We start from the raw sequence: 26,741 nt of genomic DNA, 5'->3' as shown, positions 1-26,741 counted from the left end.
ATCAATGTGCAAGAGTTCCAGTGGTCTAGAGGTGGAAACAACATTCTTAGATTTAAATAAGTTTTAGAAAACTTGTCTTTCTAACATGCCTCGCAAAGAGAACTTGAAGCAAACTTCAGATTTGGATGGTCTCTGACTAAGTTGAGCATGTTAAGCTTTGAGATTCTTCTCAAGCTAACATGACCCAACCGTCTATGCCAAGTCCATTGTTCCCCGTTCACTGACATAATGCATTTTACATTTTGTTTTTCTAAATCATAAAGTTTGTTTTTATAAATGTTTTTTTCCCTCTTGCCACTGAAGAGTACAGAGTCATCCTTTTGACTCACAACTTTGCAAGGGATTGTGAATTAAAACAAGGTTATATTAATGCAATTAAAATTAAATAAAGGGGGTTTTAAGCTATCATTGGTACGAAAACAAAAATGAGAAACTTTGGGAATAAAGATTGATAATGAAAAGTGACTAGGTTTTTTTATCGAATCCCCTACTTATACTTGTTGATGAAATATGTATCAGATGATTAACAATTACGCGAAAATTACACGAATAGTTAACACGACAACTGCACTCAATTCCTTGGTGTGAAGCTCACTAATTTACACAATAATTCTCTAATTCCTTAGGCCAATCCAAATTAAACTAGGTGTTTCTAAGTTCGTTAATCCTAAAACCACAACTTATAATTACTTATTCCTAATTAACTACTAAGTTGAACAATTGTCCTAGTTTAGATTGGTAGACTTACTATCAAAAATTCTTATTCATCTAGAAATCACTTTGCACGTTCGTCAATGCACAAAGAGAAATGAACACAAGAACAATTGAAAAATAATTATAACATAAAATAAATCAAATAACCTCAAACATTCATATGATCCAATAGAGTATAATTAGGTTCATCATAAAATGACTTAATCTAAAAGAACTTAGCCATTAATAGTGCAATTAATAATTATCTTGGGTTGATAAGAAGAATACATCAAAATTAATGGAAAATATCCTCTTCAATGGCTCAAATGCTCTCTGAAATCGCCCACAAAAGCCCGGGCGTCACTTTCTCTCTAAAATTTGGAACCCTAAAAAAGTCTCCACCTTTTTCTATTTAAAGCTGCAAAAAGCATGTCGAAATTTTGCGTCATCACGCTGCATTAGATTCATTACGATATTGCTTCACCAAAACCACGATGAGAGCATCACAGTCGCGAGAATTTCAGTGGCAAATGTTTCTTTTTCTTCTCTTATTTTCTATAAGTCCCAACTTTCTACCACTTTTACATTTTTGTTCCTTTCTTCATCATTTTATCTTGCCTTTGGCTCAAAATCCCACTGATTCTGTCAAAAATACTCGTCAATATTAAGTAATGAAGAGTGTCATTAGGAAACAGCAACACTCAAAGCCAAAGCTCAAACTGCACACAAGCTACTTCCCAAAATCGAAACAGACTTCCCAAAATCAAAACAGACTTTTGCAGAAAGCAAAACGCATGAACAAAAATAATCCTCAACAAAACTCAATCAAATAACATACCAACACCTGCAATGCAACCTGCCCATCCGAACCAACCTACACCAAGCATCTCCCATATTTAATGCACCAATCCGCCCAAACAAATTACTTTTTTATTTTGTTAAAGGCAGTAAAACAGTCTCAAGCAAGTCGCTTAAACCTCCCAATAATACCAACCTTACTCAACACCCCCTCCTTTGAAAAGAATACAATTCTTACAAGACCAAATTGACCGGCAGATAGCTAAACAGAATAGGCAATGGACATCAACACTAAATCACCTAGCTAACTTCAAACTCAAAAGCTTTAACAAATAGACCATGAATCCCACTTGAAAATCCAAATCCACTCCAAGCCAATCGCACACATCCAGTCAAGCCTTCTTCAAAATAAGGCACAACATAAAAAAGATGGTCCATGTCCTCATTAACAATGAAGCAAATAGGAAAGACTAAGTTATGAAACTCTGCCACGACACCACGCCTAGCGAGCTCCACTCTTGTTGGTAACTTGTTTAGGATCATTCTCCAACCAATAATAAGAACCTTGCTCGAATGCTTTATTTTCCACGAGTTTCCCAACACTCGAATTAAAGTGTCGTCCATAAAAGGCTTTGTATTACTAGTAACTTGCAGCTACAAATAGGTCGTCTTAATTGAAAAATCATGATTGTTCCGCCACCAAACAAACGAGTCCTCCGCTAATAAAATGTTTCATTGTGCTACGCATGTTTAGTTCATTAAATTGATATATTATTATTATTATTATTATTATTATTATTATTATTATTATTATTATTAAATAAAACAAAATATATATTTGTCTAAACGCAAATTGTATTTTTGGGTTTGGGCTTTGCTCTTTCCTATCTACCAAAATAATGGGTCAAACTATCTAAACTATACTAATGTATTGTAAAAACTTTTATTTTAGGGATACATAAATTAATTTTTCTTTTAATTTTTTATCATTTTTATAAAAAAATTTGAAGAAAAAACTATTATTAATAGATGATTGTTAGAACATTATCTCTTCTATGCAACATTAGCTCTTTTATTAAGCGGAATTCACATAGATCTCACCACTTTATATAAAACTCATTTTTAAAAGATAAAATAGAAGAAATGAGAAATTTAAGTATATTATATAAAGAACAAATTAAATTTTTTCCATTTTAAGAAATAAATAAAATTCCAAAAGTAATATGCATTAAGAAAAATAAACAAATTTTAGATTAAAACATAAAGTTATAATCCCTCCAATAATACTATATAATCAATGTATATCTAGTCTAAATTTAGTTATTAAAAAAGTGTATGCCCTAGATAGTATCTTTTGATGCAAAAAAGGGTTTCAATCAATTTAGAAGTTATAAAAAAAAATGCAAGTGCAAGATGATAACATCCCTTCACGTGGTCATTCTTATATCATTGGTCCAACTTACTTGCCTTGACAAGTGACATTATATGCCCTAAATCAAGTATAAATATCCTCTTCTAGGGTATGAATTTTTTAACTAAACTAGCAACAACATGAATAACATGAATATGTTACTAAAACCCTAATTTCTAGTTGTTGTTTTTTCAACTATGTCAAGTGGTAGTAGAGACCCTCTTGTTCTTGGAGCTGTAATTGGTGATGTATTGGATCTCTTTCAAGCTTCTATTCCTTTAACAGTTTCTTACAATAATAAAAATATTACTAATGGCTGTGAATTCAAACCTTCTCAAGTTATCAATCAACCAAGGGTTATTGTTGGGGGTGATGATCTTAGAAACTTCTATACTCTGGTAATTTTATACCGTTGTTTCTTTAGAAATTCGAACTCAGTACTTCGAGGTTAACAAAACAGAAACTGAATTAGAACGAAAAATTAAAAAAATTAAAATTCTTTTGTCACTGTATTTTTGTTTGTAAATATTATATTTGATTTTGAATTAATTTATTTTATTACAGATCATGGTGGATCCAGATGCACCTAGCCCTAGTAACCCAAATTTGAGGGAGTATCTTCATTGGTGAGTAATTAAAAAAATCATAAGCTTTGAAAATGCTATGACTATGTATTAATTAATTAATTAATACTCTATTAATATGTTTCAGGTTGGTGACTGATATTCCTGCAACTACTGGGCCTACTTTTGGTATGTTTTGTGTTCATTCATTTCTTCATTTTTATTTGCTTGTGATGATGATGTTGTTAATCAAATATCTATAAGGTGAAAATGTGATTAAATACATAAATATAAAAATAAAAAATTACAACATATATATAAAGATTTTATACAGTTAGTGAATCACAATCATCATCAGATCATACTAAATCATCTGATACTGTAAAATCTTTTACACTAACAATATTTAAAAATATTTTCACAGGGCATGAAGTAGTACCTTATGAGAGTCCACGACCGTTGATGGGGATTCATCGAATCGTGTTTGCGGTTTTTCGTCAACTCGGTAGAGAGACGGTGTATGCTCCGGGATGGCGACAAAATTTCAACACAAAAGAATTTGCAGAACTTTACAACTTGGGATTGCCAGCTGCTGCTGTTTATTTTAACATTCAAAGAGAAGCTGGCTCTGGTGGAAGAAGGTTATGCCGATGATTAATTATATTATTACATAGAAAAGAAATTAGATATTTCAATAAATAAAGTTTTGTAAAATCTAATTTCTTAAGGAACTTTCAATTTTAAATTAACTCTTCTACACTCAATTGGGAATCACTGCATACTCCAATTTTGATTATCTACAAATTTTGGTCCATAATTCTATATATGATTATCAATTGTAAAGTACTGTTATAGATATAAACAAAAATGGAAGAAAATTAACTGAAAAATTAGATTATAATACATCTAAAATTTATTATTTTTCTAAGAAAAAAATAACAGACTTCACAGTCTATAAAAATGGGTTCCAGCACTATCCACTACCAAAGTAAAATTACATACTAGTAAATTATAACACAAACAACAACAAAAAATTATTTTTTATTTTGGTCAAGACAACAAAAATTAGTCTATAAATTTCTAAACTTAATTTAAAGTTTCAGAAATTATTTATAAATATTATTTACTTTTTTTAAGAATAAAATTTATACACTAACTTCTCAACTTTTTATTCTCATATTAAATGGTAGAAATATTTTATTTTCGGAAATAAAATACAACTACCAATAACTATCTATTTTTCTTTATTATTATTTTTATTTCTAAATTTATATTTATAAACTAAATAAAATTTTAAAGCATGCTCATGAGAATATATAAAATATTTACAAAAAATTAATTTATCAGAATAAAATTCTGGAAATAAATTTCATAAAATTCTGGAAAAAACACACTCTTAAAATACTAAATTAACCAAAAATAAAATAGCATAAAATGATTTATTAACAAGCATAGAGATTAATTTCAAAATGAAAATGCATAAAGTGAAGAAAAAAAATCCAACAATATATATACATACATATGGTTCAGATCTAGGGTTCCATGTTCCAAACATTGCTTCCAACTAACTGCAAAACCAAAAAAAAATTCAAACATTGTTCTTAGCATCAAAGATGATATCAAAATATGAATGAAAACTTGAAATTCTAACAACAGAAACATTTCAACCACAGTTTTTAATTTGATAAATATGTTGCATATGAAATATGTTATGGTTGATAAATGCAGATGGAAATATGAAACAACAGAAAATATTGTTGCTACTTCTGAATCCTCCAAGAACTCAAAACGCTCTGCTCAGACTTCAATTTCAAATTCTTCGACGAGCTCGAAACGGTTGGCTGCGAGATTGCGCTCTCGGACCGACAGGCAGGGCAATGACAGATCTAGCTGGAGATGGAGATGGAGCCAATTGTTGTGTTGCTTTCATATTATTCCCTAGATCGAAATGTTAGAACCATAGAGTAAATGATACGGGCCCTGTTTGTGAGAACCCACAACAGCAAGATAATAGGCCCAATAGTGAGAGGGAGACCAAAGTAGAAAGCCCAAAGCTTGGAAAAAGGTTGACCAAAAAGCCAGCTTGGATGGAAGACTTTGTTTGTTAGAGGAGAGTCCTTGGTGAAAGGCATTAGTGGTTTAATTGTGTTGCAATTCTGTTTTTTTACCCTTCCGTATTTTTCGCAAGTGGTTATGATGTAATAGCTATATAACTTTGTGTACTGAAACAGAATGGTGTGTGGAATGAATAGAAACTTCTTCTCTCTCTTTTTTTTTCTTTTCTCTCTCTAAGGAGTACACACTCACTCAAAGAGTGCTTTCTGGTATACAATTTGTGCAGCAGGTTGTATCACTGGTGCTTTCATCATGAACCCTTCTGAGCTTATGAACGCCCTTCAATCCAAAATGGACGCCCAATCGGCTGAGTTACGTGATCTTCTGAAATCATCACTTGCCTTACATTCTGACACCATTCATTCCACTCTCCATAGTCATTTACTGGAGGTTGATGCCAAGGTTGCTAACCTCCGTTCCACGTATCAACATCCACCGCACGGGTCTCCGGAAACGGCATCACGTTCGCTTAAACTCAGTGTTCCTCGTTTCGATGGTTCTAATCCAATCGATTGGCTATTTCAGATCACAGCTTTTTTTGATTTTCACCAGACACCAGAAAACGCACGTCTTCAGATCGTGTCATTTCACATGGAAGGTCGCGCCGCCGCATGGTTCCAGTGGGCGATGCGCAACCACTTGCTTCCGTCGTGGACCGTCTTCATGGAAGCTGTTCGCAACCGCTTTGGCCCAACTCCATACGAAGACGTAGAAGGTGATTTATCTAAACTCTCTCAAATCGGTTCAGTAGCGGATTTTCAGGCCCAATTTGAAGATCTCATGAACAAAGTTACTGGTATTTCTGAATCCTTACTTATCAGTTTCTTTATTACTGGTTTGCGACGAAATCTCCGCCGGGAATTGCAATTCCACCGACCCTCAACACTTATGGAAGCTTTTGCTATGGCAAGGGCTTATGAAGCCCGTTTGGATGACACTCCAACCCAGGGAAAATTTTGGTCCAAAGGCCCAGCTCACAATACAAACCCAAACATATCATCTATTGCAACTTCTACGACCAATCCCCAAAACACTCCCTTCGCCCATAATACTTCTCCCACCCTTAAACCGAATACCCTACCCCCATTACTACCCACACCTAAAACCAATGTTGCTGTCCGTCACATACCTCCGGCGGAACTCCGGGATCGCCGTGCCAAGGGGTTATGTTTCCGATGCGATGAAAAATGGAATCCATCCCATCGTTGCAGTAGCAAGGTTCTCATCCTCTTAGGTGATGAAGACGAGGAACCAGACCTAGAACCTGAGGACCACCCGCCGGATGAAATTTCAGGTGACATCTCTAGCTTACACGCGTTATCTAGTCAATTACAGAATCGTTCGCTGCGCGTTACAGGGGTGTATCAGCACCACAATTTTCCGATTCTTATTGACAGCGGAAGTACCCACAATTTCATTAAACCAACACTGGCAGAGCGTTTGGGTCTAGCTGTGACTCCGTGTTCTCGTTTCCGGGTGGCAACCGGATGTGGCACCTTCTTGGTTTGTACCTTGTGCTGTAAGAATGCTCCAATTACCTTACAAGGTATTACCTTTTCCGTTGATCTGTTTGTCTTAGCAATTGAGGGCCCGGAGGTTGTGTTGGGTTTTCCGTGGCTTCAATCATTGGGAAAGGTCTCCCATGATTATTCTGCTCTCACCATGGAGTTTTGTTGGAAAGGTACTCCGGTCACCTTGGTGGGAGACTCCTCCTTGGCACCACACTCTGTTTCCTTGCATCAACTCCAAGCCCTTGTACACAGTGATGATATTGCGGGTATTTTCACTATCACAAAGTCCCTCCCGGAGTCACATAAAGAACCTGACTCCACCCATTCCTTTCCCAAACACCTCACCTCACCATTTCGCGACCTTTTACAGAGTTACAATCACATCTTCACCACCCCTATGGGCCTCCCTCCCTGTCGTTCCGTCGATCACCGCATTCATTTGATTGAAGGAACAAAACCTGTAAATGTGCGACCATACCGTTACCCACAATTTCAGAAAACAGAAATGGAGAAATTAATCCGCGAAATGCTTGATCAAGGGATCATCATTCCCAGCCATAGTCCTTTCTCCTCGCCTGTATTGTTGGTCCGAAAGAAAGACGGCTCTTGGAGGTTTTGTGTCGATTATCGTGCTTTGAATGCAGCGACGGTTAAGGATAAATTTCCTATCCCCACCATCGATGAACTTTTGGACGAGCTTGGTGGGGCAACTGTGTTTAGCAAACTGGACCTTCGCGCAGGGTATCATCAGATTCGAGTGCATTCTCGCGACACGTACAAAACGGCATTTCGCACACATGAGGGCCACTTTGAGTTTTTGGTCATGCCTTTCGGCCTTACTAACGCGCCTTCAACTTTTCAGGCGACCATGAATCAACTGTTTTCTCCGTTCCTCCGGAGGTTTGTGATTGTTTTTTTTGACGACATTTTAGTGTACAGTTCTTCTATTAAGGACCACTTAAATCACCTGGATTTGGTTTTACAGTGCCTGTTAACTAATTCATTTTTTGTCAAGCTGTCCAAATGTTTGTTTTGTCAGGAATCCATTGATTATTTGGGCCACATAGTGTCTTCCAAGGGTGTTCATGCTGATCCCACCAAGTTGGATGCCATGATGAAATGGCCGCCGCCTTCCAATGTTAAACAACTTCGGGGATTCTTAGGCTTGACTGGTTATTACCGCCGTTTTATTGCAAATTATGCCACGATTGCAGCACCGTTGACAGATCTCTTACGCCATGATTCTTTTAGCTGGACTACAGCCGCCACTGCTGCATTCTCTGCTCTTAAACAGGCTATGATGGCAGCTCCAGTTCTCCGATTACCAGATTTCTCTAAAGAGTTTGTCATAGAGACTGATGCTTCTAACTTCGGTATTGGGGCTGTCCTAATGCAAGATGGTCATCCCATTGCTTTTTTTAGTAAGAAACTTGGCCCAAAATTACAGGCTGCATCTGTGTACATAAAAGAACTGCATGCCATCACCGACGCAGTCCTCAAATGGAGACAATATCTTTTGGGTCATTTTTTTATCATTCGGACTGATCATAAAAGCATCCGGGAATTATTACAGCAGGTTATTCAGACTCCCGATCAACAGGCATACGTGCGAAAGTTATTGGGTTTTCAATTTCGCATAGAGTATAAACCCGGTGCCTCAAATAAAGTTGCAGATGCTCTGTCCCGCGTACCGGCAGCATGGCCCGATTGGGATTCACCTGATTCTTCTGCACTTTTGGCTTTAGTCTCTTCCCCTACTTTCGGAATTATACAGCAGCTCCGAAAGGAAAATGCCTCGGATTCTTTTTTGTTGGCTTTTCATGAGAAATTTGCACAAGCTACCTTGATGTTTCCTTATTCCATCAGCAATGGGCTGGTTTTACGTCATGGGCGCTATGTTCTTAATCCCTCGTCGCCGCTTTGCACTACTATTATTAGTGAATTTCATGACACCCCTAGTGGCGGGCATGCAGGTGTTAAACGTACCCTCGTTCGTGTTGCAGCCAATTTCTTTTGGCAGGGTATGCGCCAAGCTGTGGAACGTTTTGTAGCTTCGTGCCTTCTTTGTCAACAAATTAAATACTCCACTCAAGTTCCTGCCGGGCTGTTACAACCCTTGCCTGTGCCAGAGGTGGTGTGGGAAGACATCACTATGGACTTTGTTACAGGACTACCTTCAGCTCATGGTTATACGGTGATCTTAGTGGTGGTTGACCGCTTATCCAAATCTGCTCATTTTGGTGCTCTCATGGCATCCTTTACTGCTTCCAAAGTGGCTGAATTGTTTGTTTCCATGGTTGTTCGCCACCATGGTTTTCCCCGCTCAATTGTGTCTGATCGTGACCCGATCTTTATGAGTAACTTTTGGCGCAAACTTTTTGAGTTGAGTGGCACGAAGTTATCTATGAGTAGTGCCTACCATCCGCAAACAGATGGGCAGTCCGAGGTGGTTAACAGAGGCTTGGAGCAGTACTTACGGGCATTTACTCAACACAAACCTTCTACTTGGGTTTCTTTTCTTCCATGGGCCGAATTCCACTACAATACTAGTTATCACAGCAGCCTCAAAATGTCACCATTTGAAGCTCTGTTTGGTAGAAAACCTCCTTCCATTCCGGTGTACACCAGAGGATCAACTTCTATTCAAGCATTGGAAGATGCTCTCCTTACTCGTGATGAATTATTACGCACACTTAAGGAGAATTTGCTAGCTGCTCAACATCGTATGACTCAAAAAGCCAATGCCCACCGCCGCGACCTTTCGTTTGCTGTCGGAGACTTGGTCCTTGTTCGTCTTCGCCCATATCGTCAAACGACGGCACGTGAACACCGCTATCACAAGCTGTCTAAGAAATATTATGGACCGTATCCGGTTATTGAGCGTATTGGTCCTGTTGCCTACAAGCTGCAGCTGCCACCGGATAGTCGTATTCATCCTGTGTTCCACATTTCAGTCCTAAAACCATTCCGCGCCACTGATATTCCGCCTCCACAGGACCTGCCAAGTGACAGCTTCAACAACCAGCCCCTAGAACAGCCGGATGCAATAGTGGACACACGCACTGTACTCATACATGGTTTACCAACATCTCAAGTTCTAGTTCAGTGGAAAGGATCTCCAGTGGAAGAGGCATCTTGGGAGGATCTTGCCACATTCACATCTACTTATCCTACTTTCCACCTTGAGGACAAGGTGATTTCGGAAGGGGAGGGGAGTGATACGGGCCCTGTTTGTGAGAACCCACAACAGCAAGATAATAGGCCCAATAGTGAGAGGGAGACCAAAGTAGAAAGCCCAAAGCTTGGAAAAAGGTTGACCAAAAAGCCAGCTTGGATGGAAGACTTTGTTTGTTAGAGGAGAGTCCTTGGTGAAAGGCATTAGTGGTTTAATTGTGTTGCAATTCTGTTTTTTTACCCTTCCGTATTTTTCGCAAGTGGTTATGATGTAATAGCTATATAACTTTGTGTACTGAAACAGAATGGTGTGTGGAATGAATAGAAACTTCTTCTCTCTCTTTTTTTTTCTTTTCTCTCTCTAAGGAGTACACACTCACTCAAAGAGTGCTTTCTGGTATACAATTTGTGCAGCAGGTTGTATCAGTAAATAAATATCTTTTTGGTTTCCATAAGAATAGTTAACTTTTTGCTTTTTGTTTCAAAGAGTTTAATGGTGAAACTAGCATAGCATAGATTTTATGTGTTTGAACTCAACTATCATCATATCAAGTATTTTCCAGACTTTTACCATCTATCTGAGTTGAATTTACTGGATTTAATTTTTTTAATTTTTTAATATAGCACTCGATGTTAATGATATTTTTCTACGTAGTTATGTATCGACATCGAAAATAATTTAAAAAACTTAATAAGTTGAATGTAATTACATTAAGTTGATATAAATAAGAAAACTTATATTTATGATACTTTATGTAACCACAAGAATGTGCCGTTATATAAAAGATGTACCCGTTTTACACGGTTGTGTGCGGTGTTAAAATTGTTTAATATGAAGACAAAAAATGGATGGAGGAATAAAAATTTCACTGAATTGTTGGACTTGCTAAAACAAATGAAAAGTACTTGCTAAAACAAATAAAAATTGTCGGAACATAGTTATTGTTGAGAATGTGTCAAGTGTGAGTAGTGTGGATAATAGTCTCACATTGGTTGATAATATGGAGACTTGAGTATTTATAAGTGAGAGAACCCACTCACCTATCACCTTAAAGTTTTTGGTGAATATCTGGTGTGTCTCTCACAAAGATATTGCTCTAGAAAAGAAGTCTCACAATGTTCAATGCTCCCTTTTGAAAAACTCCCCCAACAGTTATGTTCAAGAGGAAAGTCATCTTTCGTACTAGCTTTTTTCAAATCTCTATAATCAACATACATACGGACTTTTCCATCTTTCTTAGGAATAGGCACAATATTTGCAACCCACTGCGGATATTCGGCGGTTACAAGAAAACTAGCGTCAATCTGCTTCTGCACTTCCTCTTTGATCTTTATTGTCATATCAGGATGTGTCCTTCTCAACTTCTGCTTGACTGGCGGGCATTCTGACTTCAACGATAATCTATGCTCCACAATCTCAGAATCCAAACCAATGTCTTGATAGGACCAACCAAACACATCAGAATATTCACGAAGAAGATCAATCAACCCCTTCTTAGCTTCTAGACACAGTTGAGACCCAATCTTGACTTCCTTCACATCATCCTCGGAACCCAAGTTGACCAGTTCAATCTGCTCTTCGAATGGCTGAATGGCTTTTTCCTCGTGCTCAAGCAAACGAGATAACTCATCAAATACTTCTTCATCATCATTCTCTTCCTCAGCTTCAAACACAGGGAAATCGAAGTTTGGAGAGGGAGTAGGATCATTGTATTCAAAGGGTTTGAGAAACAACCTGCATAATGATTTGATATTTTGATTTTAGAGAAGTGGAGTGCGACCAAATATTATCAAGATGGAAGATTATTATTTATTTATGTTTTTTTGTGATTACCATTTTCAGAAAAAGCAAAAAGTAAGTAAAATAATAAAACATCATAGATGTGGATGAATAAAATTGTATTTTATTGATGATAATCAGGAAAATGTCCAACAATGTTCACTTCTCCCTTAGGCATAGAAGAAGGATTTTTCTTTAGGAATAAATGAAAATAACTTACTTAGAGCGATGAATAACAGTAGGAACGTCAACAGCAACCCAATTTTTGCAAGTCTGGCCATGCGTCACAAAGTTGGCGCAGACTTCGTCTTCATCACTATCGTCTTCAATTACGGCAGCTGAGTGTTGATCATTCTCATGAACAGTTATGAGGTCAAGAAGATATTATGTCCAATAAATTTGGAGTATATCAAAATACTTGCATGCCGTAATGATTACATATTGTACAAGAAAGAGAATATGGTGAGTTACGCTACAAAGGTGAGGACAACAGAGATGATGCCGATGACGATGTTAGCAAAAAGCATCCTCCTGCCAAAATAGAGACTCTTTGCTAATACGAATGATGCAAAGAATATTAGATGGCATGTAGATGAAAGAAAACGTGATGGAAAAATTTGTCATGTAGTTGATTTTTGCAATGGAAGAAAATTGATTTGTGGTTTCCAGATTTTGACCATGAACCAAGAAACCTTAGGTTTGGACTTAGCACTGATGAAATGAACTCCTTTTGTAATCAGAGTACTAACCAGACTTTGTGGTCCGTTCTTCTCACGATTTACAAACTGATGAGTTAAGATTCACACAGGTTAACCTTGCCAAGGCAACTTATATGATCAAACTATTCATCATGGCATCCCAAGAACAAGTGTTTTATGTCTCTGACCCTTCTGACAAAAGATAGTCAATTGTTCTCCAAAGAAAGCACATTCTTCATAGTGATAAAAATTAAGATTTAAATTTTGATATTTCTGACACCCCTTCTTTCACAACACGGGTGCTCACTTCATATGAAGAAGATGATACATATGATGTGCATGCTATTTGTTATAATCATGAAGAAGGCATATGATAAAAATAATAAATAAATATTTTTTATTGTTTATTCATAATTTATTGTATGTTATAATTTCTATATGTTATATACTAACAAGTATTATTATTTGAAATTATAGGTGTTTAAAGACAAGACACCAAAAGACGTTCACGGTCACATTGTGCATCTTGATTTCTTTAAAATAATGAATGTAGTGCATAATATTTTTGTATGTTGATTGGTTTCTTATTTGATGTAATGATGGGTAAAATATATGTCGATTTGATGTCATTTTAGTTCATAATAGTTGTCAATTTGTTTTTATTCACAAATGTATTGTGTTGTTATTTTTTGTCTGTTTCTGTTTCTGTTTCTCAAAAATACATGTTAAAAAATGAGATTTCTGTAAAATAAAAAAATATACATTTTTAAAAAGCAATATATTTCACCACAGTTGATTTTTTCAACCGTAAGGCGCTATCCAGTTTAATAAACCCCAAAATGACGTTCCTGAGTATCAAACCAAATAACCTTTTACCACGGTTGTTAATTCCAATTGTACGGTTATATGTAGCACGCTTTTAGTTCATTATCACGGTCAATATTATGTGGTGGTAATTAGCTCACTTGCTACCACATCCTTCGTTACCACATACCATCGCCGTGGTTAAATATCTATTCCAATCATTCATTTATATCCACGCACCAAATTCAACAGCGTTGAAAGTGAGAGATATCCAAACAAAACTAAATCTCATATTAAAGATAGAATTTTAAAAAAAATTATATAGAATGACTTTATAAAAATTAGACGAAACTCTAATTCAAATACAATATGATAAGTTGATATGTACTGCATATAATTTTCATCTCAACTGAGTCTTATGAAGAACCGTTACTCCAACTACATGTGTGTGCATGCACACACTTGCATTTCGAAAGTCTAAGATATCCTTATGGACAAGTTGGCACCAATCTTAGCCAACTTTTTGTTTCCTTAAGGAATTGTGCTTCAAGCCATCTAAAAGAGATTATAAGACAACTTCTATAATATTATAATCTGTGTAGCATCATCACTTTTAATAGTAAAATCTTTTGATTTTCTTTATTACAACAATTTTAATTTTTTTGGTGAATTTCAATTTTTGGTAGTTGCGTATTAAGAAATGATTTGCAATATTTTTGTGTGAAAAGAGACTTAGAAAAAAAAACTATAAAAATTGAAGGTTGAAAAATCAAATGTTTTGTTGTGAAATTACGAATTAAGATTTGAAATATATAATCCCATTAAATTTCTCAGTTCTGAGTTCTTTTTTAGGGATGAATGCTTATAGAGATTTCCTCATTTTAGTTTCACGAGATCTTTCTTGCAAATAGAATTATTGGTAAGTCAACTTTGGAGTCTACTCCTTAGGTTTGAATTGATGAAATAAGATACAATAGAAATGAATAAATCTATGTTAATTGTTTGAATTGATTGAAATGGAGTAGAATATGATAAATTATATTTCATCTCATTTCATCATTTATCTTCAGTTTTTTATATCTTTTAATTTCCGTGGAATAACAATTTTGTTTGATTCCAGTATGAAATATGCAAGCAATGGAAAGACATTTTTATCCTCCTTTGTTTCACTCTATTAGTTTTAAAATAGCTAATCATAATAAGATGGAATAGACTGAAATGTGTCGAGAAACAAATATGAGTTGGGTTGAAAAATAAATGTGAGTTTTAAGTTCCACATTACTTAGAAAAATAGAGGTTTAGCACTTTATAAGTAAGATGACTCATACATCTATCACCTTAAGATTTTTTGTGAATATGTGGTGTCTCTGTCACTTGTTTGGGTGAGCCTTTGACCTTTAGGTGAGTGTTTGATCCAATGTGAATGTTTCTCCCTCGTGATGACCTGTCAGAGCTTGAAGGGGAGCATAGTGGATGGACTCACACTTGAGGGAAAGATTGTTGAGAAACAAATATGAGTTGTGTTGAGAAACAAATGTGAGTTATAAGTCTCACATTACTCAGAAAAGTGGAGGTTAAACACTTTATAAGTAAAATAACTCATACACCTTAAGGTTTTGGATGAATATGTGATGTCTCTCTTACTTGTTTTGACGAGTCTTTAACCTTTTCCTCATGATAACCCATCAGAATGGCGCAGAGCAGCGTGGAGATCTCGTTCTATAGTTTAGATATTATAAGGTGGGTAGAGAAAATTTCTTATTTTGTCCAAATTAGAAGGTAAAAAATGTGGTGGTAAGTAGGATTGTTCAAAACAAAAATCTTAAACCGAATCATACGAACTAAAATTAAAATAACCCAACCATTATGTTTAGTTACTAAATCGAACTTGTGTTGCACAAACAGTTCTAAAACCAAATCAAATGATAAATAAACCGAAACGAAATTAAAAATAAAAATTGCTAAAAACAAGTTTAAAATTTTTTATTTAAAAATATATAATTGTTCAATTCTTTAATAAATAGTCTAATTTAAAAAAAGGTTATCTTCTAATAATTTGGTACAATTCGAAATTTTGAACAAATATATCAAAGAATAAGTTTGGTTCAATTTAGTTCTGAAAATTTCAAACATTTTTGTTTAGTTTAGATAACTTTTTTATGTTCGATTTGGTTCAATTTTCTATTAGAACTGTATCTTAGAATAATCCTAGTGATAGGTGATATACATTATTGAAGATCAAAATATAGTCAAAATGTTTTTCAAAATATTACAAGTTTCTCTAAATTTGTTTTTTATAAATTAAAAGATTGAATTGTTCATTCTATAACATAAATATACATTATTGAAGATCAAAATATAATCAAAGTCACAATTTTTTCAAAAAGTTGAATCTCAAAATTGATTTTTATGAAAAGCTATTTGAAATAGCTTCAAAGTTAAGTGATTTTTTGAAATTTTGATATCCAAAAAAAGTTCCATAAAAATGATGAAATATCTAAAATAACATTTTAAGAATAACTATTCAAACCAAATTTTCAGTAAATTTTTTTTACACTAAAATATTTAACATTATAAAAATCATTTTAAAGAAAAACTAAAACAAACGGGCCCATAATAGAATAGAAATAGAATGGATATCATTTCAATTCATTCTGTTTCATCATATTTTAACTAATTCAAACAATAAATTTAAATTTAGTTCATCCATTCTATCACATTTTAGCAATTCAAACAAAATCTCAAACTCAAAATGTGACAAACAATCCAAAATGTGATATGCCTAATTTGCAATTCATCTAGACCAATTTATTGCCTGTATAGCCCAAATGGCACTGCATAACACAACACTTGGTTTTTGGGGTCTTTAAGTTGTTTTTAAGTTTTGGAAAGGAGAAGTTGGTTTCTTAAAGTCTGGTATGGATCTGCTATTATGTGGTCTGGACTATTTAGACTAGTTTTAGGCAGATTTGCTTAACTGTGAATCACTATCAGTTTGGCGTGAAAATCCATTCGAACTCAAGCTCCGAATTTTGTTGTTTCTCTGTTTGATTGGAAGTTGGACACGCTAAAATGATTGGATATTTAGAGGGGTATGTTGTGTTTGGTAGATGTTCGAATTCTCCTCCCTTTAGCTTGCTCTTTCTAGAAATCTGTTGTGCTTGTGGTTGGCTAGCATATAAATCGAATCAATGGATATTTCATTTGTTTTCTCAGGTATATCTGTCCCGTTTAAACATTTTTTTATGTATTTTTAAAAAAATTATTATTAATATATTTCAATTTCGGAGATTACATATCTAACGATAAAAAATAAATCGTTAAAGTCAGTTACCTATATATTAATTGAAAGTTTGGTTTGAATTTTAAACTGCAGTCGGTTGAAACAGAAAAATATAGTATAGTTTTTAATATTTTGTTAATATAGTTTAATAGTTTTATGTGTTGAAAGATTAAATTATAGATATTTTTTTATATGTTACTAATATTTAAGCAAGTTGTATTTTATAGAAGAAAACAAATCCTGGAAGTGGTACCACCAGCACCATCTCGATCATTATCTCTTACTTTTTCAAAAGATTGTTCCATCTTGAGTGTTGCACTACTCTTAATATATATTCCTCTTAGTAAGAGATTAATCAAAAGAATGAATCATACCACTCAATCGCATTTTTCATATCTACGGCTAAGATCACATGCTACAGTTTTAGTTTAAATAAAATTTGTTTGACTTTTGCATCAAAAGAAAAAGTAAAAACAAAGAGTATCTCGTCAGATACAGCTGTACCAAAATTTCTGTACAGAATGTACCAAAATATCCTCTTCTAAAAAATGTAGTAAAATATCCCACACACCACAGATATTTTCAAGAAAATATCTAGTTAGCAATAGCTACCACACTTCCTAACAAAACAAAAACTATATAAGAGTATAATTATTTATTTATTTATTAACAAAAAATATATATAAGTGTATTTTATGGAAAAGAAATATAAGTACTAAGAATAATATATAAATTTTGTTCTAATATTAATAATAATAATATATGTAAATATTGATAATTGAAAAAGATGAGCAATAATGGAATGGAAGGAGAAGGAAAAGGAAAATACCAACCTAAGAAAAGCCTAATTTGAGTCTAATTCATTGCAAATTTGAGATGTCCCTTGACTTCATCAATCAATCCCAAGCCAAAGATCCCCAACCAAAAACAGAAACAGAACAACAACTTTCTTTCTTTCTTTTTTAAATAAAAAAATTGATGAAAATGAAAAACAATATATATAAAAAAATAAAAGTCACTATCTCTCTCTTTCTGTCTCTAATTTTGGATCACAGTTCTTTGATCATTCCTCATAAGTAAGTGATAACAATGGTTTGTAGTTTGTAGTGTGAGATCTCCTTGAAGAAGAAGAAGAGAGGCTTGTTTGTTTTTTTTTTGGTTGGGAAATGAGGAGACAGCACATGAATAGATATTAAGTGGCTAAAGTTTTTTTTTACACTAAAAGTTGTTTGGGTCCATTCTTTTCTTCTTATCTCTTCATGGGCCCATTTCAATTTTTTTTATTTAAACCATAAAGCATGATACTTTTTTTACCAATTCATATTTCTAGAAAAATCATTTGTATTCCAAACCAATATTCTTGTCTGAAAATATACAAGTTGATAGTAATCACTAAAAACTCAAAAACAATATAAATTTTGTCAATTGATATTAAATCTATCATGTGATTTTATAATATTAAATCTTATTAAATCTGAATACTAAAATATAAATTTCAATGATATTAAATCTATCAACTTTTGTCAATTGAACTTAAAAAAACAATATTGAATATGGTTTTGCTTAGAGTTTGGAAGAAATGCTATCAAGGAAGAGAAAAGTTTAAAAACATTTCATCTTATTTAAAAGTGATTTTATAGAAAATTATAAGACAATAGTTATTATTCAAAAAATTTATTTTTTACAAGAAGGTTATCTAAAATATCAATTAAGTCATCTAAAATTCTCCTCTAAAATCATTTTTTAATTTCCCTAAATTAAAAAAAAATATTTTTTTATAGAAAAAAAAATTATCTCAAACATTTCTATTTCCTCTTACTTTATAGTTGGAGGGATATATAAATAAATAAATAAAATCCATCACATAATCAAGCATCTCTCATTTGGCACATTATCAAAATTTATCCACAAAATGGAGACACCAAAACAGAGAATGATGCAAAATAGAGAAATTATAATATATTTAATCTTTTATTTAACTTGGAAAATTGAGTGTAATTAAATTTGAGAGAATTAAATTTGAGAGAGGAACAAATCTATGAGATATACCACACACCTAATCAAACTGTTGTTGTTACAATCTTTCTGTTTATATCTTTATTTAAATTCTGGTTGGGACTTATCTTACAAAATAAACTTGCCTAATTAAGCTAAGAATTTATCTGACAAGAACCTGTAATTTGTTTACTTTTGAAGTAGTTTTGATCCTTCATAGGAGAATATGCGAACTGCGTTCTGGTAACTTAATTCAGCTAGTTCCTCTTTTGTAATTTCTAGCATAGATGCAACATAATCAAGAACCTGTATGTAAAAATGAAATAGAAAATGTAACATATTGCAAACCAACTGGAAAATTTACCGGTTCTCGGTTCACCAGTTAGGTCCGGTTTTAAGAACACTGAGGAGGATTTTGAAACTAGAAACAACTGATAAGTAGGTTCTGAAAGCTTCAATGTTACAATAAAGGCAAATACTTGAGCAACTTACGTTATGAATGTTAGCAGGATGATTGAGTGTTTCCTTCGGCAACATCGAAGCATCTGTTACAGCTTGAGACGAATCAGAAGTGGAGGATGAAGTTGTTCTTTCGGCAAGAGAAGTATCTCCTTCAACAAAGAAAAGAGAATTTATGTTCGACTTTGGTAGCGCGTCGGGTGCATCTGTCTCCAACAAGATCCTATCAGAAGAGACCTAAATAGAATAGAATACAAGAATGTAATTGTTTTGACATTTATAATGTTAAACTACATTGAACATCAATCATACAACAGAAGTGACAAAAATCACCATCTTCAGCATTTTCTTTGCTTTATTGTGTTTTAGTGACATAAGAAAGCCAGAGAAGGAAAAATAAGCACCGAGCTTTGAAAATTCAGGAACCATCTCAGCAGAACCTAGGTAAGAATGAAGGATGACACCGGCGGGAAAAGGTCCCATAGACCTGGAACATTTTGAAATCTTTTAAGGATGCTACTTCGTAATAATCACTAAGTAACTACCAATTACCATATTAACAACAAGAAGAAAAAAAAGATTATGGGCAGAGAAAAAATTGTCAGATTCAGGGATGTACACAGGTCTGAACAGCTTTTCAATTTCTTCAGAATGCTTTCCTTCTTATTATGGTAACAATCCACAAAATACAGACTTCTAAATGGAAAAGCATATCTTTCTTTTTGATTGGACTCGACGTTCCAATCTGAAAGGAGGCTTAGGATGTAAAACCAGGCAATGTGGCAGTAATATATCTAATTATGCACAGAACAGTTACGTAGTTGTTAGATATCCTCTTAATATGATAGACTTGGAGGCGATTGTTGTGTATGTTGAATGGTTTTAGACAACATTCATACTATGTAGACCTTTCTCAACAATGGAACAACATTCTCACTAGTTTCTATAAGGCTTTGTTTGAGAAATAGGAGAGGAAAGCAGTGGAAGGGAAACGACTCCCAAACCGTATTTGGGAGTTTTTTTGGAGGGAAATGATTTGGGAAAATTTTCAAAGCCTTCCAAAATCCAAACTCCTCAAATAGTCCTCCAATTCATTTTTTGAGTTCCATCAAATAGGGATTTTAGCCCTTTTAAGAAAAATAAATCTCCATGCAAGGTGAGGCTTCCATTTTCTGCTCCCTTTAATCTCAACCCCTTCCTCTCCATTCCCCTCCCAACATCCAAACAAACCCTAAAATTATGTGTTTAATCATAATAAACACCAAGTAAAAACCAATTTGAAAAGACGAAGTTTTGTGGCATGCGAAGTTATCATTACACCATGACTAGAGTGACCAAACATTTGGAGGACATAATTGAGGCTTAAATGGTGGCTAGCAAGAAAAGATAGGATATTGTGAGGAGAAAAAGCTTATCAATATTTCACTTCCCTATACCTCTTTAATGTTCCACTTTCAAAGTTGATTAGATCAAATGTGTAGCAAGTAGAACAAGTTCAATGTATCTTAGAAAGTAGTGCTAGCTTAATTGCTTCCATTTTAATTGCTTCTGTCATTAATGATCCTTGTAATTTCTACGTATGTAAATTAGGCAAGAATGCTGCTGGGTGCTAAGCAACTCAAGCACATTCAAAAAAATTGTCTTTCAACTGTTCACATGGTATCAAAGCTCCTAAGTGAGACTGTCTTCCCAAATTTCTTCTCAATTATCAAAAAATCTGTTTGGTGTAAGCATCAAAAGATTTAGGTCAGATAAGGGCAAGGAGTACTTCAACCACGTCATTACTTCATTTTGTCAAAAAGAAGTAATTGTCGATGAGTCTTCTTGTGTCAAAGCACCACAACAAAATGGTATTACAAACACAAAATTGGCATATGTTAGACCAAACTCGGCCACTGTTGTTACAGAAGAATGTTCCAAAACTATTTTGGGGAGAGGTTGTTCTCACAGCAGCATATCTTATTAATCGATTACTGTCTAGAGTTTTGGGATTTAGTAGTCTTATGGATGTTCTTTCTTCTCTCTACCCTAACTCATCCACTATATAGATCTTCTGCTACTTATTTCTTACATTAAAAGTTAAGTTTTGCAAGGTTTGAACTATGACTAGAACTTCTCTCCACATTGCCTCCAACCCAGTCTTCCATGAGCGAACCAATGATATTAGTGTTGGCTGTCATTTAATCATGAGTAGACTGTTCTGGGAGAAACCAACACCTTGTCTGTTAATTCAAATGATCAATTGGCAAATTTGCTCACCAAAGCTCTTCGAGAACCAATCATTTCCTATCTTGAACTCTATGGTCCATCTTGAGGGGTAATGATGGAAACAGATTTAGAACTAATGTTCAGATCCTTACTTGACTTTGGGTTTCCTAAACGAGAACAAAAGGGCATTGATAAGAATGTTAACGTCGAAGAAATAGAATTCCAATGAGTTTGCAAAGACTGGTAATGGGGCAGTACCTGTAAATAATTTCAAAATGCGTAATTCATGTTATGAACTTGATGAAGTTGGAGCTGGCGTGAAAAATGACGGAGATGAAGATAATATGAAGGATGACTATTATGACCTTAGCTTAATGATTTTCTAGATGTCTAGAGCTAGACTATTTTCTTTTATGTTTTGGTTTTATCTGTTATCAAAAACTTAAGTGGCTTATGAGTTGTATAAGATCTTATGAATTTTCAATTTAAGTTTTATTAAGTCTTATATGTGATTTATATTTGTTATCTAGTTTGTTTTCAATGCAAATATAATCATTTTGGCAAGATCTTATCGTTCGTGTTATGATCCTACACCTCCCCCATCCTTTCTTTTCCGACATGAAACTCAATTTTGACAACAATGCAGTTTGCAATTTGAAAATATGACCTTTCATCATCATTGTTCTCAAGCAATATTTTAAATCCTAACAAAAGAAAGAACAGATATGCATACTTCATTAACTCAAGAAGGTCACCGTAAGCGCGAACACAGTGTACAGATGCTGGCTTGTTTAACTCTTTAGCAAGTTCAAGCTGCTGCCTTAATACTTCAACCTGCATAGATATCTTAATTTATTAGAAACCAAAAATTCAGCTAACATTCTTCAGCAAGAAAGCACCGTCTTCACTCTCAAAACCAATACCAGCAAGTTTAAAAAATTTCCATGACATTTGTCCTATCACCGCTACAGATTCTGTTTGGAATTTTGTTATTTAGCGAATGCAAGGGCATTAACATCAAAGATCATTTTAAAGTTAACTCAATTCAACTTACTTAAGTAGAAATAGTGCTCAACTTCATATACATACAGCACATCTGTTTCCCCATACGCGAACAATTACTGCTAAAACGACACCAAAATCATCTTAGGCTTAAATAATGTTTCAAAAGAAAATTATTGTTAGAGTGTGAATTATAATGTCGTGAACAGTTTCTATTTGTTGTGATTTTAACTCACTGTATTCAATAACTACCTACTCTGACAGGTATAACTGACTCTGTAAGTTATCTGTTATAACAGGTGGGCCCGGTCCAACCGAATTGCAATTAAGCGTCTGTTAGGTCTATTTATAGACATCTTATCTATTGCTAACTCACATAAGAATTGTAATTCACTCTTTAGAAAGACTCAGGTTGCTCCCATTTTCTCTTGAAATCTTCATACATACTCAGATTACTGTAGAATGCATATAAACAATAACAAGAAAAAAGTGCATCTATTTATTGCTTTAGGTGAAGTTATTAGAGTTTCAAAATTATCAAACAAAATTAGCCAAAAATAAAAGGGGAGCTAATACCTGCTCAGAAAAATCAATCTTCTTTCCGTGTGATCCTTTGTCCAAGCCAATCTGTAGAAGACAAAAAGACAACTCAACAATCACAATCACAAAGTCTTGTTCGTCTGCAATTTAAACAGTGTCTTGTTTGTGATTCGAGTTTTCAGGTACCTTTGAAATTTGATGGTTTACAAAGTCAATACAAAGAAAACGCCAATCACAATGAAATTCCACAATCAAGCTTGGAAAGAAATTTTTTATGATATTGTAAAATCAAGTCTTTTACACGGTAACTGTCTTTACTAGCTTATTACATGAAAATCACAAAACTAACAAGGGAAGAAAAACAAAGGAGGAGGGTGTATTATTTTTCAATTCATTCATTCGATGCACATGCACCTACGAACAGAACCATATACAATTCAGACATACAAAAATCACGATTAGACTTCTCTAGAGCGAACAATTCAATTCACTTTCGAGTATAAAGCAAGTGATAATCTCAACTAATAATGATAGGAAACGCAACTGTTAATAGCACATCCCGACAGTTTTAAATTTAACTGAAGAATTTATACATGCAAGATATTATAGTTGTCGAACGGTGCAAACAGATGAGAAGAACATGACCAACATTTTATCCATGGAATAAAAATACCTCTCCAACTGCAGCCGAGGGTGTAGAATCAAAATATTCTTTCAATTTATTAAACCAATTGGGGCTCCTCTCTGTAACATACCTGAAAATTACACGAGAACACATACGGTTACATTCAATCACTTCTATTTTCTTAAATTACTAGTGGTGTTTACACTGAAATTTACTCTTGAACTCACTTTTGTAAGAATTTATTCAAATATAAATCACTTTACCTTCAACTAACTTTCGGCCAGAATCAATTTCTAAAATCAATTTCGGAAACCATAATCGATTCTACTCGAAAGCAACCAAACATATAATGGATTCTACTCGAAAGCAATTAAACATATCGTAATCAATTCTCCTCAATACTCAAAATCAACTCTACACCTCCATAATCAATTATGTGAAACTAAACATACATTAACTTGTCTAACTACAACAAAAATAACTAACTAACTTTCTCTAATTTTCGTTTGGTCTAATATCCTCGCAGTCACACTAACCAGGGATGAAGGCCAAAGGAAGGAAGAACAGAAGGATGAGTGATGGACAATTGCTTGACGGAAAGCCAATCCTGTTCGCAAACTCCGTTAACGGCAAAATTGACGACGCCGCTGTCTTGTGCTGCCTTTATCAGTTGTGGTGTCTTGCTTAAGATTCTTGAATCCTGAAGATGGCAATGTGCATCAAACAGTTTCATCATAGCTCTTTGTTTTTCTCAATCAATTTCATAAAATTATAGGTGAAATTCTATTCCGCTGTAGAAAAGAACCTATAAAAATCTAAAATTTTACACGCATTTCGGATATGCATACGCGCACCTTTGTCTTTGGTTAAAAAAATATATTTTGTAAAATTTAATTAGAAGATGAAGAATAATTCAATTTACACCATTCATCTCTATAGGAGACAACTTTTTTTTTGGTTGATTATTTCGGTAATACATCTCCATATTCACATCAAATACAATTTAAAGATACAAGTAAATTTTAAGTTTGTTTTGGTGGTCTCAGCTAAATTCAATATATATATATATATATATATATATATATATATATATATATATATATATATATATATATATATATATATATATATATATATATATATATATATATATATATATATATATATATATATATATATATATGATGATGAATTAGAAAATGACATATATAAAGTAATGAATTTAAAGTATATAATGAAGTCAAAATAAGTCAAAATAAAATACAATTAATTCATTAAGATAATCATGAAGTATAACATACATATCGATATGCGTCATAGCGGGAGGAATAAACACATAAGGGTCTCTGAGAATGTACTCCATGTAGTCGAACTGCCATATGACACGCTCAGTCAGATAAGAAAATGTCTGACGTGAGCTGCAAGCCAATCATCTCGAGTATAAGACTATGTCGTTAAATGGGTGCATCTCACGGTGATCGACGTACATATGGAAGTGTATATTCTCTGCTACCAGGCGGTTAAGATACACTTTGAACGACTTTGTCGTCTGGTTCCCTCTGAACGGGGCGAATGGAGAAGTTCGTGGCATATCCTCAATATAGGGCGGTACACATGACCAGTCGGAGATACGTGAGAAGTGTTGGAGGATCCAAGCATGAAAAGTGTTGGAACACAAGAATCATCAGTAATGACATTGCAAAAGTGTAATAAAAATCACACACAAACACTAAAATACCAATAAATATTATTGTCAATAGTGTGACGATGTTTGTCACCTGTTTCGTCTTCCACATATAGCCTTCAGATAACTTAGAGTACAAGTATACCAAGCAAGCGGTCCCCTAGTTCTACTCATGGATCCGCTCAAAGTCATCAAAGTATTGCAGGTAAATGGCATCCACATAAGTGACCCTTTTGTCCATCAAAATGGAAATGTCAACCAAATACAACAAGTATGCTCTCATAGTGTATGCTTTATGATGTGCAACCTGCTTGTCATCATCAGCAGCCTGTTGTTCTCTAAGTAGCTCATCTTTATACACATTTTTAGTTGCATGTCCCTAATACATTTAGGGGAAGCACCTTTAATACAATTATTTTATTCCTTGTCTTATCACTTTCATTTTGATTTACTTTCAAATATTATGTTTTTAGCATGCATAAACCATTGGTTAGGTTTTGAACTTGATTATGATGTTTTTAATCAATTGCATGAGTCAGCAAAACAAGAGCCATATATGTTACTGATTCAAGTTAGGTGGAAAGAAAAATCTCAAAATCTTTTGAAAATTATGAAAAATTGAAATTTTGTGTGTTTGATTCGAATCAAGCACATATCCTGATTGGAATCACTTTGGATAGAGGCAAACCAAATATCTTCAAACACTTTGATTCGAATCAAAATTTACACATGATTCAAATCAGCCGATTCTGGGTCACCTCTGCTAGAATTGATTCGAATCAGATTTTACACATGATTGGAATCAGACATTTTTTCCACATTTTTATGTTGGCTCAGCTTGATTGATTCGAATCAGAATTAACACTTGATTCGAATCACAGGGTCTTTGATTCGAATCAGACTTTGTTCTTGAGTCAAATCAACTAAAAAATGGGTCAAAACACTATTTTTCTTTTATTCCACTTCATTTTTTCAGTTGATTCAAATCATTAAATACTCTTGATTCGAATATAACTAATTTTTCAACCACATTTTGTGTTTAATCTTAAGCACATATAAAATATTGTTGTCATCGTTTTTCATGTAACGAATCAATAAATTGATAACTATTTTGTGTCATTTTGTGAAATATCAACACCGTCGGCTTTTGAAAGTTCAAATCTCTTGCAACAAAACTCTTACATCTTCAACTTCAGTTTGATTCCAGATCTTGATAACGAGAGATTTGTAACTGATTGAAGGAGATGTGCTCTTGAAACTAATCGTTCTTGAAGAATTGATTGAGATTTTCAAGTAGCTTGCAATATTGAGGTTGTTGTCATTGGTGCTGTAAAATTTCAGTGAAAATAAGGAGGTTCTTCTCTCCAAATTTCCTTGGCAGTGATTGTGTGGAAGGCT

The 26,741-nt window shown here is 34.0% G+C and overlaps 2 protein-coding genes and 1 long non-coding RNA gene across 5 annotated transcripts; 1 reads left to right on the top strand and 2 right to left on the bottom strand.

The window, feature by feature from the left end:
* Positions 1-848: 848 nt before the first annotated feature.
* LOC127126166 (uncharacterized) lies at positions 849-18,025 on the bottom strand. Its single transcript, XR_007804921.1, has 4 exons — positions 17,664-18,025; positions 4,985-5,033; positions 3,905-4,093; positions 849-1,335 (listed from the first exon to the last, which is right to left on the bottom strand). It is a non-coding gene; the product is annotated as an uncharacterized LOC127126166 (long non-coding RNA).
* LOC127126153 (protein FLOWERING LOCUS T) lies at positions 2,881-13,302 on the top strand. 2 transcript variants are annotated; one of them, XM_051055040.1, is made up of 5 exons: positions 2,881-3,300; positions 3,467-3,528; positions 3,614-3,654; positions 3,890-4,106; positions 13,221-13,302. In XM_051055040.1, the coding sequence occupies exons 1-5, from the start codon at positions 3,100-3,102 to the stop codon at positions 13,285-13,287; spliced, it is 588 nt and encodes a 195-aa protein (XP_050910997.1). In that variant the 5' UTR covers positions 2,881-3,099; the 3' UTR covers positions 13,288-13,302. The 2 variants fall into 2 exon arrangements, with proteins under 2 accessions (XP_050910997.1, XP_050910988.1); XM_051055031.1 differs by lacking the exon at positions 13,221-13,302 and adding an exon at positions 5,194-5,733.
* Positions 18,026-18,774: 749 nt separating the features above from the next.
* On the bottom strand, positions 18,775-24,593 carry LOC127126139 (uncharacterized). 2 transcript variants are annotated; one of them, XM_051055020.1, is made up of 7 exons: positions 24,196-24,593; positions 23,708-23,789; positions 23,071-23,121; positions 22,226-22,326; positions 19,689-19,771; positions 19,318-19,490; positions 18,775-19,131 (listed from the first exon to the last, which is right to left on the bottom strand). In XM_051055020.1, exons 1-7 carry the CDS (start codon positions 24,393-24,395, stop codon positions 19,015-19,017), a joined length of 807 nt encoding a protein of 268 aa, XP_050910977.1. In that variant the 5' UTR covers positions 24,396-24,593; the 3' UTR covers positions 18,775-19,014. The 2 variants fall into 2 exon arrangements, with proteins under 2 accessions (XP_050910977.1, XP_050910967.1); XM_051055010.1 differs by having other exon boundaries at positions 19,318-19,521; positions 19,618-19,771; positions 24,196-24,576.
* Positions 24,594-26,741: the final 2,148 nt, after the last annotated feature.

The sequence above is a fragment of the Lathyrus oleraceus genome, chromosome 1 (assembly GCF_024323335.1).
Source record: "Lathyrus oleraceus cultivar Zhongwan6 chromosome 1, CAAS_Psat_ZW6_1.0, whole genome shotgun sequence".
NCBI lineage: Eukaryota > Viridiplantae > Streptophyta > Magnoliopsida > Fabales > Fabaceae > Lathyrus > Lathyrus oleraceus.
The sequence above is the reverse complement of the archived record's forward strand: the minus strand, read 5'-3'. Positions and strand labels throughout refer to the sequence as shown.